The sequence below is a fragment of the Sinocyclocheilus anshuiensis genome, unplaced genomic scaffold (genome assembly GCF_001515605.1).
Source record: "Sinocyclocheilus anshuiensis isolate Anshui unplaced genomic scaffold, SAMN03320099.WGS_v1.1 scaffold2210, whole genome shotgun sequence".
NCBI lineage: Eukaryota > Metazoa > Chordata > Actinopteri > Cypriniformes > Cyprinidae > Sinocyclocheilus > Sinocyclocheilus anshuiensis.
The window spans coordinates 2006-20268 of NW_015558698.1; the positions used below are offsets into that span (position 1 = coordinate 2006).

Consider the following 18263-nt stretch of genomic DNA (forward strand, 5'->3'; position numbering starts at 1 on the left):
GCGAGCGAGGGAGAGAGAGAGGGAGGTGGGAGGAGAGTGAGGCGGAGGGAGGCAGGGCTGAGCGCTATTTAAGTGTGGGAGCGGGGCTCAGCACCAGGCTCTGCACTCCCCGTGTGTGAAGGGAGTACAGACACACACACACACACACACACACACACACACACACACGTGCGCTCTCCTCGAACTCCTGGAGCAGAGATGTTCAGGGCCGCTCTCGTCTGCGCTCTGCTGCTGCTGTCGGCGGCCGCCGTGGATTTGGGAGGCTCTCCGTCCGGCTTCTACCCGCGCTTCAATCCCTTCTTCTTCTTGTGCACCCACCACGGTGAGATGGAGGGCCCCGGGGCCGAGGGAGGAGGAGAGGTGCTGCTCACCTTCCAGATCCACGGGAGCCCCAGCGCATACGTGCCGGGACAGGAGTACCAGGGTGAGTACAGGGCTCCGGCAGATCCGAGACCTCGTTAATACAAGGGGCATTCTCCTTCCTTCTGCAGTAAACTTGGGAAAGAGTACACACAAATTCATTTTACACAATTTCAGTCTTTCTACTTCAAAATGTTTCATTCAGTGTGTTTCTTTGTAATTATTTATCAAAGTAAATCCTACACCAGGACTTTTCAGTGTAGATCAGGTTAAAAATGGCTCTTCAAGGTAATAATCGCAGGTGAGCACTTTTTATCATTTTAAGGGTCTCTGTAACAGTGTTATTTCAGTATAATTTATATACCATTACAATTATACTAATATTTTGAATCAGCTTTTATTTTAAAATTTTATGTTTTTAGTTAAAGTCTTTTTTTTTGTCATTTTTAGTCGTTTTTGTTTGTTTTGCATACATATCTGTGTCTATATAGTTGTAGTTTTAGTTATTTTAGTACAGTTAAGTTAAATGAGAAAGAAATGTTGCCTCGGCAACTAGCAGAAATATACATATTTTTAATAATTTATTTCATTTTGTTTAATTTTTAAAAAATGGTTTTAGTCATTTTAGTTGTCTGTTTTAGTTTTTAGGTAACTCTAATAACCCTGGTCTGAGAAGAAAAAAAAAAACTTTTAAAAGCACATTTCATTGCAGGTAAGGATGCAAAAGCACAGCTGCTGCGTGTGAAAACAGATTGCAGTCTGTGTGTGAGTGAGATGATTGTGTTTATGTAACTGAGCACAAGTATTGATGTGAAGTTGAACGACTCTATTCCACTTTTCTCCGTTCTTCTGTGCCATGTGATCCCAGCGCTCATGTGTGGGTGGTTTATCCTGAGGCCAAAACCGCTAGGTTCTCACAAACAACTCACAAGAGCACAACAGGTGCAGCGCAGCCACAGTATATGTGAATAAGAGAGACACTCTCTGGATCAACACATTACACACAACTCCTGTAATGAAAACAATCACACTCTGCTCATGTAAACACAAAGCTGCGACATAAAGTGTAGAGGGATGCCACAGGTCTCCGTTTTCTTAATTTTACTGTCACAATATCTGAAGCGCTGGATGTAAAGCATGAGAGAGCCTTCGTTTCAACTCTGCTTTCTGCTGGTGTCTTGATGTTTGTGAAGAGCGGCCGCTGTTCTTTGTGTGAGGAGAGAAGCGTGAGGTCTTGTGTTCTCAGCTTTATCTTCCTTATCCAGACCTGCGAGATCTTCAGGGACATGTTGGTTCTCAAACACGCGCCTGCGTCTTTGTGCGTTCGGGGGTCGTGAGGATTCTGGGGATTAATGGGGATGGAAGGCTGAAAGACAAAGAGAACAAGCCAAAGTGCTGCACATTTATAGTGTCAACATTCTGGAAATAAATATGCAGATAATCATGCTGAGAGACTGAACAGGACAGACAGAAATGATGGACTGGACAACTACACAAATGTGAACCTGGACCACAAAACCAGTCATAAGGGTCCATTTCAGATGATGTATTGAGATCTGAATAAATAAGCTTTCCATTGATGTATGGTTTGTTAGGACAATATTTGGCTGAGATGCAACTATTTGAAAATCTGGAATCTGAGAGTGCAAAAAAATCTAAATATTGAGAAAATCATCTTTAAAGTTGTCCAAATGAAGTTCTTAGAAATGCATATTACTAATCAAAAATTAAGTTGTGATATATTTACGGTAGGAGATTTACAAAATATCTTCATGGAACATGATCTTTACTTAATATCCTAATGATTTTTGGCATAAAAGAAAAATCTATAATTTTGACCCATACAATGTATTGTTGGCTATTGCTACAAATATACCCCAGCGACTTAAGACTGCTTTTGTGCTGCAGGGACACAAATTACTATGTGAATAGTACAGAAATGAGTGTGAAACTATACAGCAGCATTTTAAAATATTGCATTATTTACACTGATAACGTCTAAATGACTTCTTTAGTTTGGCATCATATTCATCTGAGAAATCATCACACCGAGCTCTGTGACATGTCCTAAATTATAATGGAGGTTTCTCTTCAGTTTATAAAATACAGCCTGTTCCTAAAGGCAGAAGCGTTTCATTAGAAGTGAGGTTATATGGCTTGTGGCCAGTTGCATCTTTAAACAATAAGCGTGAATCATACGATCCACTTTAGAGACAAAATCAAGAGTCAAAGTTTATTTCTCAAATAAAGCAGCTGCAGTGCTTCTTGACAATAAAATGTCTTGTTCTACAAGCCCTTGGACAGAAATAGCGTCTAGAAGTAAAGAAAACCTGTAGTAACAAAAGCTGTAGCTGAGAAAAATGAGGCATTTTTGAGAAGGAGTGAGGTTGCAGGAACAGCTGAGAGTTGAATTATGAACAAAGCCCTTGTTAAATTTCTCCTCGTCCCACACGTTTATTCTGTAAAAGGTAAGGATCCTCGTGTGGGGAGGCTCGCTGAGGCGTGCTGGTGTTTTTCTGAGAGGTCAGATGCGAATGCTGGATCTGTCAGGAGCTGGAGGATATTTAATGGGGTCTGATTCTCCTAAAATCATCACAGAGGCAACACTGAGCACTTTTCTGAATATGATGGAAAATTTGCCATCGTTCACTCGGTCCGCTTTACATGCTGGGCTTTCTAACGCATGCCTCCTTTACTGACGAGCTTTACAATAGATCCCTGATGCTGAGCCGATCTGTAACCTCCGTCTGACATGCTGTGATGTCCCGTGGGAAATCAGATCGCAATTTCGGCAGGCTATGCTTTTTGTGAATTGATATACTAATGTGTGATTCTTGTACTCTTGTCACCATTCATCCACATTGACTGAGAAACAGATGAAATGTCTAATGGATCACTGACTTCACACCCAAATGATAGAGTCTGTTATCATGTCTCCTGCATGTCGAAGATGACAACTTAAGGCACATATTCAAGACTCTTTGATAAATAATGAACTAATGGAAACGTTTTTGCTGCATACATCACTCGACTGAATTATTTTACATTTATATAACAATAGTCCATTTACAGTTACTGTCCTCATGACAATACAAGAACTTGGGTTAAGCATAGCATTTTAATCCCTAATTTAATGTTAATTTAATGCAGACTATCCACCTTATTTTTCACGTAGGAGCAGGTGCGGCCATTTGTAAATATAATGTGTCTGGCTTCCGGTGTCATAACTGCTGGATATTGCAAACTGGTGTGTTTTACCATGTTATTTTAATGTATTATCTTAATTATGAACACACTGGTTTGTAGTGCAAACAGTTTTACCATTTACTGCAGGTTTTTATTCTTCTCGCTAATTCCCTATGGCGGCTAATCAACCGGAAGCCTCGCACGTTCACAGAAAACTTTGAAAAATAAGGTGGATATTTTAATCAGAATTACAGCGCTCTGTTGGTTTGACGCACATGCGCTCATTGACTGAAGCCTGTAAAGTTTAACAAGACTACTGTCCTTTAAGCAGAATGGAAACACTCGTGCTACTTTTTAACATTTACAGACGGATACAAGCTGCAAATGTAGGTTATGTGCTGGGAAAACACGACTCGAATGCATTAAAGCGCACTTGCGTCTGTCAAAACGCCTGACAGCTAAACACGTTAAATGCTTGAGAATTTGATTTAATATCAAGCTTTATTTAGTTTAGGACCAGCTCATTATGTGTCCTCCGATGCGTTTTGTCTATAGAATTACGTTATTCGCTGCTGTAAAGTAATGGGACTGGCGGATGCGTATCACAAAAATGTAATTAGTTTGATTGATTATTATCAAGTACACACATATTTGTTGCAGCCCTATAAAGAAAATCTCTCTTGCGCTGGCTTGTGACAGACGCACTTCCCGAATCGCATGTTTGCCATCTGTTGATGCAGGAGAGTCTCAGAGGTGAAGCTAATTAAGGGCCTGTTTACAAACCATATTAACACGCGAGGAGCTCTGGTCTGATGGATTCGAGGGGAGGGCCTCTGACTTCATGAGTGATTGGAGGATGTTAATAGCAGGTGTGAGCGTTATAAAACGCGCTTTTGATTACAGAGCCCATTCTGTGACATTGAACAAGTTCAGACTGCACATTTGTGAAGCATTAGATAAAGGAAAACGACTCCTCTCAGTGGAACCAAATGAATTCGCTCAAGATACTTTCCAAAGCTACGATGCAATAATTCACGAATTGTTTTGCAGCCCATTGTGATGGTTTTCTGCATAATGTGATAGCTGTTTAATGGGCAGGGCCTGCGCTGACGGCTGGCTGTTTGGCTCTGAATGTGACAGTGAAACACGGCTCAGGATTAATCCCATGCATCTGGCCATGTGTTTCACCCTGGATAGTGAGGATAGCAGTCGAACATGCCAGAGAGATGCTAGTACTGTGCCAGGTAGTCATTAAACTCGATACAAAATGGCCAGCGATGATGCCAGTGTGCAGAGCAACCTGCAGGCCATCTGTAAGCTTTTCCAAGCAGCCATTTCAGTCTCTGCATTTAGAAATGAAATGATCCAGTGGTCTCTAATGAGCGAAATGTTCTTCAGGGCTGCTGAACGAGGGGTCGTCGTTGTTTTGCTTGTTAACGCTGAATTACAGATTATGAATTGCTCCTCTAAAATTGCGATCAGTTTGCTTTCAAGTCGAGCTCTTTATTGAAAGAGTAATCACTGGCGATTAAATGGCTAATTCATGCAGAAATGAAGTAACTTCTTTCTGAATGGGCAATTAATTAATTGACACACCCGATTCATTCAAAACACAGATTCGTTTAGTAACGAAGCGCCGCTGTGACGTGCCGTGCTTCTTCTGTGGGTTTGTTTGCAAATATTTTCATTGGAGAAATAGAGCAAAAACAGACAGTTATAATAAGAGTCTAAAACGTAATTCCAAATATATAGTTTCACACTTGCAGTCGTGCTGATACTCAGGGAAAACAGCACACTTGCTCGTGTGATATTGTCTTATGATTACTTATGATGTAAATATAAGACCAAAACTCATACAGGGATATTTTGCCTCTGTATCTTGAGTTCTGGTGTCATTCTGGCTGCGTTTTAATAGTCTACATCATGATGTGATGTGCATTCAAGGCATGCTTTTTTTAGTGAAGTGAGTGACACGCTCAAATATTGTAAGCTTGCAAATCATTAAAACAACAATTACAGTATTATCATAAGTCATATATTATCGCAGAGCCTACCCAGAAACTGAAACCAGTGAGAACTGTTTTAGTCTAATGCAAAAATGCTGTATGTCTTAAGTTTTCCTAACACACGACAGACTAGAGCTTATAAAACTCCCAATGCCAGCACTCGTGAAGTGTCTGTGAATGTATGGGCTCAATTACTTCAGAGAAACGTGGCTATGTTTCTGTATCCGTTACAGCAATTATCATTTGGTGAAGTAATTTGACATGTTCCTCGTCAGTCCTGAAAGCTCAGCTGATTCTGAAGCGCCTGTAATCGCAGCCTCGGGCAGCGTGTCACTCCAGCTGATAACATTCAGACCTTCACCACAGCACAGAAGCCTTCCTTTCACCGGCAGATTAGACTGTAATGTCCCGCACCTCTCCATGCCCTCAAACCTGCCTCAGTCCAGTCTCCAGATCCGTCACGAGCTTGTGAACATTACCCTGAGAGCCGCTGACCTCAAGAGACAAAAAGACGCTCCGCTGGCCGTGTTCTGTGTGAAACAACACTAGTAGGAAACCAGAGGGGTTGTTGTAATTAGCTCTCCCACTTTGTTTGCTTTCAATACAAAAAAGTAGCTCCGGTCACGTTATTAGCTAAAACTGGTTTGTGAGAGTTCATGGGTCATTCTGTTATGAGTAAACAGCACACACACACCCAAATAATGTTTATAATCAGATTTATGGCTCAATCGGACTGAAACGCCCTCATGTGAACACCACAATCAATTTGACAGAGCTCGATCTGAATGAAGTCGGATAGGAAGGGGTGCTGTAGACCTGAAGAAATCTGATCAGCAAGACAAAGTTCAGCATGTAAACGCTTGAATATGACTTGTGCATAATCACAGTCCCGTGATGCGTATGTTTACATATGTTTTGCGTCTTATGAAAGTACACGCGTGTATGTTTATTTACTTCTTACAACTGGTCAGTGGAGCAGACTGAATGTTTATGCTCTTCTGACGTATACAGTGCACTCTTAAAAATAAAGGAGCTTAAAATGTGCTTCACAGCAATGCCATACAATAACTATTTTTGGTTCCACAAAGGAGCATTCAGTCAAAGGTTCTTTAAAGAACCATCTCTTTCTTATCTTTGTAAAATCTGAAGAACCTTCTTTCGCCACAAAGAACCTTTTGTGAAACAGAAAGGTTCTTCAGATGTTAAAGGTTCTTTATGGAACCATTTAGACAAAAAATGTTCTTCTATGGCATCGTGAAGCACCTTTATTTTTAGGAGTGTATGTCAGCTTTCTTTCAGATAGGTCATCGAGGCAAAACTACAGTTGTTCTCGCTGTAGCTCCGGTGGCGTTGCTGTCTTTCTCCGGTTCTGAACACAGTTTGCACGTGTGCCGAAGTTCAGAATACATGGAATGCACACGTAAACAAATATGTAAATCAGATTGCAGTGTTTAAGGGTTCATGTAAACAGAATCTAAAATCAGATTGGATTTATTCATACCGGTGAAAAGTAGTGCATGGAAACATATCTAGTGAAGGCACACGAATGAGCAAGTGATGAATGAAATTCATGCGTGTTCTCAGGAAGAGCAGAAACACATGGAGATCATCAGGTAACTTTACACAAATATTAGCATGTTTCAAGCCAGTCTTACAGGGAGATGAGCAGTGGAGCCCTGATGTATGCACCATGGCCATGTCATGTAATGTGTCAGTATATATAGAGAGATTCTGCTATACTGTGGTATAATCACACAATGTCAGATAGTTAGGAAATTCAGTGTGATGTGTGCTTAATATTAAAGGAGCTGCTGATTCACATCTGACAGTTGAGCAGAAAACAACCCGTTAGAGAGACTGTGTTCTGCCTGACTGACATGTGGCTGATCGCTGTGTGTGAGTGTGTGGGTGTGAGTGTGTGTGAGTGTGTGAGTGTGTGAGAGTGAGTGTGTGTGTGTGTGAGTGTGTGAGAGAGTGTGTGTGAGAGTGAGTGTGAGTGAGTGAGTGAGTGTGAGTGAGTGAGTGTGAGTGAGTGTGAGTGAGTGAGAACAGTCAATCATACAGAGAATATTATTTCCATATGCTGGAAGTTTTGTGGCAGAACCGCCTGGTGTTGGTGGATCTTACTTGCGAAACACTAAAATAATGAATTTCTTCAATAGAGGAATGCACTGCAGTGTAACTGAGCTGTGGCTGATGTTTGCATACTCTGTGAATGAGTGGAATATAGATAATGTGCTAATGTGCAGCGTTGAGCTCATAAAAACTGCAGTTTGAAATATCAGACCTAAGAAGGGCAGGTGAAAGCGATTTACTATTCTCTTTTATCTCGTCTGTGCTTTTGTTTCATGCACACATCTTCTCATTTTTTCCCTCTCATAAATGCTTGTTAGTTTTGCCATTTTCAATCACGAGGAAAGAGAAAAGCAACACAGAAGTGCATATGGATTGGGTGTTTTTTTAAAAGAGGGGTTAGAGTAGATTTATTTGCATAACACAGCGCATTCTCTGCTTATCAGTGTGACGCTGAGGGAAAGGGATTCTGGGAGAGTAAACACAGGGGAAATCTCACAGGGATGAAGCTTCAGTGACTGAAGACTGTCACTGACTCCAGTAGCTCTTCTCGTTATTTGAATACTGTCAGTGCATTTCATGAATACATTTTTCGATTGCAGGAAACATTACACAGAATACAGTTCACCTTCAGCTCATGTGTTTAACTCCCCAGTGTGCATCTGTGCACTTTCACAAATCAATGGTAGCCGTTGGTCAGAATTGTTTGTTATTGACTTGACCTTTCAGCTTAGAGAATAAACCTCAGTGATGCTCTTGTGTCTGAACGTGAGCAAATCCCTGCATCCGTGTTCAACATCCAGTTAAAGGCTTTCCCAGGAGAGCGGGCACAGGGAGGCATCCGTGCTTTTTTGTCATGGTTTTGAAATTAAGTGGTTAAGATACAAGAGCATCAGTGATGTCAGGCACTGACCTGTTGACTGGAGCAGTACCCTAGAAAGGACATTTTGTACCTAATCCTCCCCGAAAAGGTTTGTGGTAAAGGTACATGTTACTATTCTAAGGTACTAATGTGCATCTTTTAGGGGTAGATACAGTACAGCGGTGTCTCTTTAAAGTCCGAAACACGCTGCATGATCCCAGACGAAATATTGGCATCGTGAAATGATCGTGGCGATTTCTGTGATTGTGGCTCCTAATCGGTGCTCCTGTGTCGTACAGTGAGAGAGGGTCAAAGATGGCCGTTGTCACGGTCTTGTGACCAAAGATAGCCTACGATACAGCATGATCATCGCAGTGTGTTTGCTGCTACGATCCACGTTTACTGAACAACCAATAAAAATGCGACATGAAATCAACGCGACATGACGCTAAAACATAAAACTGCTTACCTCAAGCTCTTATCCCTTCCTCTTTCATGCTTCCACTTTTTTTCAGAACACATAAAAACTACAGCTGCTAAACTATGATTCATCATGCTTTATTTGTTTACCACTAGCGCATGCTGATGACGTTTATTCTTCTATAGGAACGTGCATCGTAGTGTACGAGTCAACAGGTGTCATGATGGTACAGTCTACACACATGTCAAGTTTATTAGATCCATGTCGCACAGTGTGACATGCAATGATCTTATAGGACTGTTAAAATCGTGCAGTGTGTTTTGGGCTTTAGTCAGAGGTCTCCAACCCTGCTCCTGGAGAGCGACCCTCCTGCAGACTTCAGCTCCAGGTAACAGGTAGCCCTGAAGATTCGCAGGGTTGGAGACATACTTTCTCTTACAGGTAGACTATCCCTTTGAGCAGCCCTGAACTACCCAATGTGGACTATGAGCCATTAATGGTAAACATTACCATCTCAAAGGTTTTTAGTTGGGGTTCTGGTTTGGGTTTTGTGCAGGCCAGTTCTTCCCCACCAGACTCAGTAAACCACTTCTTTCTTGTGCACAAGGGTACTGACATGCTGGAAAAGAACCAGTTCCACAAAGCCTGAAGCACTTGTGCTGTATGTGTAAGATTAAGAAATTACTGGAAAAGCCAAACTAGAAGGGACTTTCCATCTACTTTTGGCCATGTAGTGTATCAAGAGTTGAAGAAATGGAAAACAACCCTGCTGAAAAAAACAATAGACACCATCACAAAATTTGTAATGGTTTTATTGGTTATGTTGGGAATTGTATTGGTTTTAATGAAAACTGTAATGGACCCTGTGGGTTTCTACTGGTAATTGGTCGCCTTCTGTTGGTGGCTTGTTAAAACCACTAAATTCTAATGGAATATTTCCCAAAACACACTACAGAAAACCATTTTTAATGGTTTTAATGGTTAAAAGTTGATTGTTTGTAATGGTATTTGTATTGGAAACCAATAGAATTTCTGTGATGGTTTCTATTGTTTTTTCACCAGGGAAGTTTGATGCCTGAATAAGTTGCTTTCTTATTATTGCAAGCCATTTGATAACAAGCCTAACACTGGTCAGAGAGCCAATAAATGGTCTCCAGCTCAGTGCAGTTATCTTGGGTCAACCGGTCTGGGGAAATGTTGTTACTGTAGTTCTCATTAGTGTCACATGTGCAAGAATCCTGCTCTGTTTCAAGAGAGATATTCACCAGATCGGAGGTTACACAATTTAAAACTAGTTTTCCATAAAAGCTGCTTGTTTTAAATGTTGTAAGCTTTCAACTTTCCTTATGGAATAACATGATCACCTCTGCCTTCTGTTTTGTTTTTACTCGTGTTCGGAGCAAATGTGAAGGGAGGTTAGCATCTATTAAGAGGTTAGGAGCATCATTAAAGAAGCTGTTACTCAGGAAGCCGACCTGTAAATGTTTGTTAGAGCGATCGAGCGTGTTTGACAGCAACAAGCCCTCGCAACAGCAGATGGCACGGCCAGCAGGGCAGAGAGGCGATACAGGGTTACGCAAGAGAATCATCACAGTTTGATAAGTGCTATCCAGCTGTCACTGACACACGTAAACTCATCACACATTCCACACCGATGCTGATTGATACGGCGCGGCCCGGCACGTATCAGCAGCACTGGACCGGAGCGGCAGGAGATGGCTCTGAGACTGGCCCCGCCGGGGAAAGCCCGAAACACACTGCATGATTTTCGGCTGTTCCAGACATTGTGAAATAATAGTGGCAATTTCTGTGATCGTGGCTCCTAATCGGTGGTCCTGTGTCATACAGTGAGAGAGGTTCAAAAACAGCCATTGTCACGGTCTTGTGACCAAAGATAGCCTACGATCATTTTCTGACAATGTCAGAAATACAGCATGATCATTGCACAGTGTGCTTACTGCTACGATCCACGTTTACTGATCAACCAATAAAAATGAGACATGAAATCAACGCGACATGACGCTAAAACATAAAACTGCTTACCTCAAGCTCTTATCCCTTCCTCTTTCATGCTTCCACTTTTTTTCAGAACACATAAAAACTACAGCTGCTAAACTATGATTCATCATGCTTTATTTGTTTACCACTAGCGCATGCTGATGACGTTTATTCTTCTATAGGAACGTGCATCGTAGTGTACGAGTCAACAGGTGTCATGATGGTACAGTCTACACACATGTCAAGTTTATTAGATCCATGTCGCACAGTGTGACATGCAATGATCTTATAGGACTGTTAAAATCGTGCAGTGTGTTTTGGGCTTTAGTCAGAGGTCTCCAACCCTGCTCCTGGAGAGCGACCCTCCTGCAGACTTCAGCTCCAGGTAACAGGTAGCCCTGAAGATTCGCAGGGTTGGAGACATACTTTCTCTTACAGGTAGACTATCCCTTTGAGCAGCCCTGAACTACCCAATGTGGACTATGAGCCATTAATGGTAAACATTACCATCTCAAAGGTTTTTAGTTGGGGTTCTGGTTTGGGTTTTGTGCAGGCCAGTTCTTCCCCACCAGACTCAGTAAACCACTTCTTTCTTGTGCACAAGGGTACTGACATGCTGGAAAAGAACCAGTTCCACAAAGCCTGAAGCACTTGTGCTGTATGTGTAAGATTAAGAAATTACTGGAAAAGCCAAACTAGAAGGGACTTTCCATCTACTTTTGGCCATGTAGTGTATCAAGAGTTGAAGAAATGGAAAACAACCCTGCTGAAAAAAACAATAGACACCATCACAAAATTTGTAATGGTTTTATTGGTTATGTTGGGAATTGTATTGGTTTTAATGAAAACTGTAATGGACCCTGTGGGTTTCTACTGGTAATTGGTCGCCTTCTGTTGGTGGCTTGTTAAAACCACTAAATTCTAATGGAATATTTCCCAAAACACACTACAGAAAACCATTTTTAATGGTTTTAATGGTTAAAAGTTGATTGTTTGTAATGGTATTTGTATTGGAAACCAATAGAATTTCTGTGATGGTTTCTATTGTTTTTTCACCAGGGAAGTTTGATGCCTGAATAAGTTGCTTTCTTATTATTGCAAGCCATTTGATAACAAGCCTAACACTGGTCAGAGAGCCAATAAATGGTCTCCAGCTCAGTGCAGTTATCTTGGGTCAACCGGTCTGGGGAAATGTTGTTACTGTAGTTCTCATTAGTGTCACATGTGCAAGAATCCTGCTCTGTTTCAAGAGAGATATTCACCAGATCGGAGGTTACACAATTTAAAACTAGTTTTCCATAAAAGCTGCTTGTTTTAAATGTTGTAAGCTTTCAACTTTCCTTATGGAATAACATGATCACCTCTGCCTTCTGTTTTGTTTTTACTCGTGTTCGGAGCAAATGTGAAGGGAGGTTAGCATCTATTAAGAGGTTAGGAGCATCATTAAAGAAGCTGTTACTCAGGAAGCCGACCTGTAAATGTTTGTTAGAGCGATCGAGCGTGTTTGACAGCAACAAGCCCTCGCAACAGCAGATGGCACGGCCAGCAGGGCAGAGAGGCGATACAGGGTTACGCAAGAGAATCATCACAGTTTGATAAGTGCTATCCAGCTGTCACTGACACACGTAAACTCATCACACATTCCACACCGATGCTGATTGATACGGCGCGGCCCGGCACGGATCAGCAGCACTGGACCGGAGCGGCAGGAGATGGCTCTGAGACTGGCCTGGCCGGGGAAACAGATGGCCCGAGTCGCTGCTGGTGGCCTCTCCCCGCTTCCGGCTTCTCAAGGGCACACCAGGTTTCCAGTGGGATGTCAAATGTGGCTCAGAAGGCCACATTGCATGTATCTTCTGACATACACGGAGGTGGAAGTGTGGCACTGTGGTTGTGAGGCCGAGACGGGTCACAGGTGTGACAGGCTGGAATGACACTTATGTTTATGATGGACAGAATCGGGAGTTCATACGGGCATTTCAGAATCACCAGCGGGAACTCTCTGGTTCCAGACTCTCATCTCCTCTGTGTCGCTGATCCTGCCCACTAGTCTGGTTCCTCACAAGGTTTCTCTGCTTAAACATCTTGTGGAGTTGTTTTTCATCTTCTGTTCTTTAGCCTCCTTTGCCTTGCTCACTGGAGTAGCTATACAGTCAAACCACTGCTTGGTAATTGTTTGACCTAAATTGGTATTATCTAATTGTGTACTTAAATTTAACAGCTGACAGTCTGATTCATTACATACCTTTCTATCAAAGTTATCTGACATTATCAAGATGAATTTGTTCAGACACAGTTTAACTCTGAGTTCTTGGCATATTTCTAAACCATAGTGAGTAAACTGTGATAATGTGAGAAGTGTTGAAGGTGTCTGAATAATTTTTGGTTTGACTGTATATAAATGTTGTGCTCGACTAGGAGCGACTGTTGCAAACGCATTAAGGTTTGATATTCATTGCACACGCTGGCAGGAGTTGTTCCACTGCCATGCTGTTAACTAGGAGTGAGGTAATGCACAGCCCTGCCAACTGCTCTCGCTTCACTCTTCTGCTCCTGCGTCTGGCGTTCAGGGTGCCGCCAGGTGCTGTTCAGATGACAGCACCACACATATAGAGCCATCCGTGTCTGAACCTGCCGAACCTCTTTCAGAAAACGGTTCGAGAAGCGTCACTCCTGCGCTTTGTCCCAACACGGCCCTTCCTCTTCTGTTTGGTATTCTTCTACAACAGAAAGCAGCCCCCTCTGTTAATGCCAGCGAGTACAGGGATGCTTTCCAGGCCCGAGGTTTATCAATAGTTGAGTAGGAGCGTGGCGGTGAGTGTTGGTAATGAGGCGTACTACATCGCACCATCTATATTGCATGATGGGCAGGACGGCACAGAGACAAAGAGAGAGCGGCTGGATGGACAAGACTAGATGGAAGAGATCAGTGTTGCGGCAACGTACCTGCCGCATCTCCATCTCCCAGCGGCACGTCGTCTCTCTTTCTGCTAAAGACAGTCAAATACTGCTCATCGGGAGAGTTTGAGTGTGTGCAGGTGTGGAGTGAATGTTAAGAGTTCTCATCAAAGCACAGCTTTGTGCGCATGCAAACCCCCGCAGGTGCATACGTCTGTATTTATGAGGTACTCTTACCAGGTTCTCATCTTTTCTCCTCCCTTCCCCCACTTCTGCTCCCCTTTCAGATGGATTTCTGAATTATTTATGTCTTTCATTTTCATCGATCACTCTTTTTCCACGGGCCTCTCCAGACGTCCCTCCATCCCTGTTTTCTTCCTCCTCCACCGCGCTGTTTGTTGCTCATAATAACCTCTTGGCCCAATCGCTCGCGTTGCACTCCCACCCGCCTTCGAATGCTTCTCCTGCATGAAAAGCGCTGCGCTCTTGAGGGAGCGATGCTTTGAGCCCGAGGTGCCTCATGTGAGGAGAGCGAATGCTTTTTGGGCTCTGGATTTGTCAAGGTGCATGTGCATTTTCTTGACGTTTAAGGGAAGAGTTCACTCAAAAATTAAAATTTTGCCAATATTGTATTTGCATAAATCTTTGAAGCATTTTTAAACTCCAAAAAGAATAGAAATACTATTAAAGCACCTTAAATGCAGCCAGTACGACTATGTGTGCTATATTCACTGTCTTCTCAAACTGTACGACAGCTTTGCATGAAGAAAAGACCGAATTTGTCATGCACTGATAAAATGTCCACGATGTATTTCTCTCATTGATATCATGACTTAATGTGAATGAACTGGATGTAAAGCGATCACCCTGATCCGTACATACTGAGTTGCACTTGTTTAGAAAGCGAGGTAGGGAATAATGCAGTTAAAAACAAGAAAAGGGAAAATGGAGAGAGAGAGGACTAGATATTACACTGGCAGTAAGAGGATGAATTATTGAAGCTGGCATGGGAGGAGAGAGGCAGGAACGAGGGATATGTTTTTAATCCGGAGTGTATCCACGTCTAGACAAACTACACACACTCTTACACACATAGAGTGCTCACGCTTCTCCCTTGAATACTCATAAAGAAAGAAATAGCGAGAGTCTAGTAATTTGTTTTTGTAAAATAATAATCAAACTAGAACTAATGTTATTAATAATAATGATTTTCTTTGATTATTTCATGATCTGTCTGTCTGGGATTTTGTCAAACAGTTGGTTAAACCAGCAGCAGGCTTTCAGAGCGGATCTGCTGTTGGCTTGTGGTTTTGAACCACGTTTCTCGTCAGAAAAATGCTTGTCTCAACAATTACCAGTCTAGTCATGAAGTACTCTGTCTTTTCACTGAACGAAGAGCTTTTAATGCACTTTTACAGCGCATCTTCAACCGCACAAGCACCGCTCTTCAACCTAAAGAAACTCCAGCATAACAGAAGATTCAGCACAAACACGTCTGCTCTTTTGTCATGTTGCTGAAAAACACACATAATTAAAATAACACATAACCTCAACATTCACTCTCCCAAGCCAAGAATGAAAACACTCTGCCCAGTTTCAGCAATGCTACATTGTAATGCCAAAAGAAACAAAAGCATGCAATGAAACGAAGTTGTGAAAATGTTCAAGAATGGTGTTTCATTAGCTCTTTTTCATTTTAATTTTGACTAAGCAGCATTGTTTTTTTTTTTGTTTTTTTTGAGTATGACTGCATGTGTCTTGGTTACGTTTGCTGTTGTTTGGTTTCTACAGACTCAGAATGTCAAGGTAGTCTGTTATCCCCCTCTTCTGTCAATCTCACACTCTTTTAAGATGTATTTCCTCACAGTGTTTAGTGACATCTTCACCATGAGAAAATGTATTTTTGCCGTCTGCCGTCTGGTGAGGTGTCGCGTTCGCCTCCTGGACACACATCTGCTCTCTCTCAGCTCTTCAGGAGGATTCTGGGTTATTTTCCATTCGGTGTCTCTGGACCACATCTGTGCCATCCTGTTGATTACTACAGACATTCATTTTGTCTTGTTCCTCAGTTTGTACAAATCAATGAGAAACACGCTTGGAGTAATGCATGTGTTTACTAGGGAAGCGTATGTGTGCTTGTAATTGAAATTGTAATTAACTGAGTAGTGAGTGATGGACTTGAGGAACCAATGTAAAATCATATTCCATTTCCATTTCATGATTTTTATGTGAATTTGCAGACCATTGGTGAGCATTGTATCGCATTGACAGATTAATGAGCCGATCATGGTACGATTGAGGCGTTGCCTTCTCTCATGTGGCATATACCTGTTTTCTGTCACTCGCCCAATACTATAGGACCTCAGAGAGAGCACCATGAGCTCAGAGATGCATCCTCTTCCCAAACGTCATCTGCTGTTGTTGCCTGTTGGACTGTGTACTTTAGAACAAATTCATTTTGTAATTTTTGCTTGGTTTATTTATGTACTGTACGTTATTTACTCAGATCTTGATTTTTGTGAGAGAGGCACTGCTTCCTTGACCTAATGTGGGATTTTGTGATTTTTTTTCCAAAAGTAGAATAATGGTCAGATTCTGTGACTAATTAGTTCAGTGACCAGCCCAAATGATCACATTGATGATTTGAGTCTCGTTCATTAGCAGCATCCAGTCCAAATTAATCGCCGTTTGAATCTTTGATTCAGTCCAAATAAGATCTAAATTTACTACTAAGTTTGACCAGGGCTGCGTTTCCCAAAAGCAGCGTAAGCTTAAGTACATTGTGGACCCATTGAAACCAATGGAGCTACGATCAACTTAGGCTTACGATGCTTCTGGGAAACACAGCCCAGATTTCTTCCCATGCACCATGAGCATTTTCCCCTCAAACCATAATGAAGTAGACCTTTAAGATGGAAAATCCATTTAACTGTTTTCTTACTTTGAGTACCAAAGCACTTTTCCAAAGGCCTCTCACAATTAACCTGTGGAGTATTTTTTGCTGGATTTTCCTCAGATGTCATTGATCAGTGAATTCTGACCCTCTGTCTCTCCTCTCTCTCTCTGTGTGTGTCTGCAGTGACGATCTCCACCAGTACTTACTTCGATGGGCTGCTGGTCACCGGTCTCTACACCTCCACTTCTGTCCAGTCGTCTCCCATCCCTGCGTCTCCAGCCTTTGGCTTCGGTAAGTCTTGAATGAATCTAAAATTAGATTAAGAGAAAAATCTAAATATATCAGCGAATGCTCATCACCTGGGTTGAGTCCACTCGAGTATTCTGGGCAGACATTACAGGGTCTGGAGGAGAGTGAATGTACTGCACATCATGTGCTAGATAAGAGCAGAACTGAAGCACTGGAGCATTGTTTGAGGCTTGTTTAATGATTCTGAGAAGCACTGATATTCTCCTCTATGTGTATGGTGTGAGAGCTTGTGTAATGTGCACATTGTTGGCTTTTATATTCTTAAAAGTGGGTCTGAAAGAGGTTGGAGCAGGTACAGAAGATCCAGATACATGCACATAATCCAGACCGTATGGTGAAGTCTAGAAATCAAACGGATATTGAGGATATGTTATTCAACATGGAATATTACTGATGATGCAGTTCCACGGTACATCTTTGAAGTACAGTTGTATACTTGTTGAAGAGCTGCAGGATTTTGCTAGGGGCTGATTATTATTTACAGTGAAAGAATTAATAAAAATAGTAAAGACCTTGCTCTTTCTCATTTATCAGAAATAAGTGTTATTGACTTTTACTTCCTTTTATTTACACTGTGCTTTTTATAACAAAAACTGTTCCAAATCTCTTTTAGTGAGAACAGCACATTAATACACCCAACATTCAATACGTGAGTTTTGATGCTGCTTATGAAATTATGACATGAACTCATGAATATTAATTAGGTGACGTTGTTAGGTAACCTTCCTGGAACATCCGCCTATGTAATCTATTAATATTCATAGGCCAAGCATTAAGTGTAGTTGGTGACTATCCAGGTGACTAGCGTCCACTTACCAGCGTCTGGCTTTCAGAAGATCAGTTAGCTCCATTAAATAAATTTGATGGCATTTTATGCCAAGTTTAATTAATCTCAGAAGGGAGTGTGTTAATTTAACTCAGCACTGATGTTTCTATAACGTTCCAATGAATCCTCGGCAGTTCCATTACGGTCCCGCTTGGGAAAACTGGCTCTCTGTTGAGGTCGTCTCTGTGCCCTCCACAGATTCAATGAGTTACAATTAAACACAGCTTAGAAGTCACGCTGAGAGATGATGACAGTGCAGGTACTGTATCAGAGGCAGACACACACACACACACACATACACACACACACACACACACACTCACACTCGCACACACAAGCACTCACACACACATGCACTCACACGCACACACACACGCACTCACACGCACACACACACACGCACTCATACGCACACACACACATGCACT

At 42.0% G+C, this 18263-nt stretch overlaps 1 protein-coding gene across 1 annotated transcript in view; it reads left to right on the top strand.

Moving 5' to 3' along the window:
* The first annotated feature begins 80 nt into the window (after window positions 1-80).
* The window catches only part of LOC107681433 (reelin-like), a 112127-nt gene continuing 93944 nt past the window's right edge, over window positions 81-18263 (top strand). The window contains 2 exon segments of the mRNA XM_016477736.1: window positions 81-424; window positions 16884-16991. Coding sequence (XP_016333222.1) covers window positions 199-424; window positions 16884-16991 — 334 coding nt within the window. The 5' untranslated portion in view covers window positions 81-198.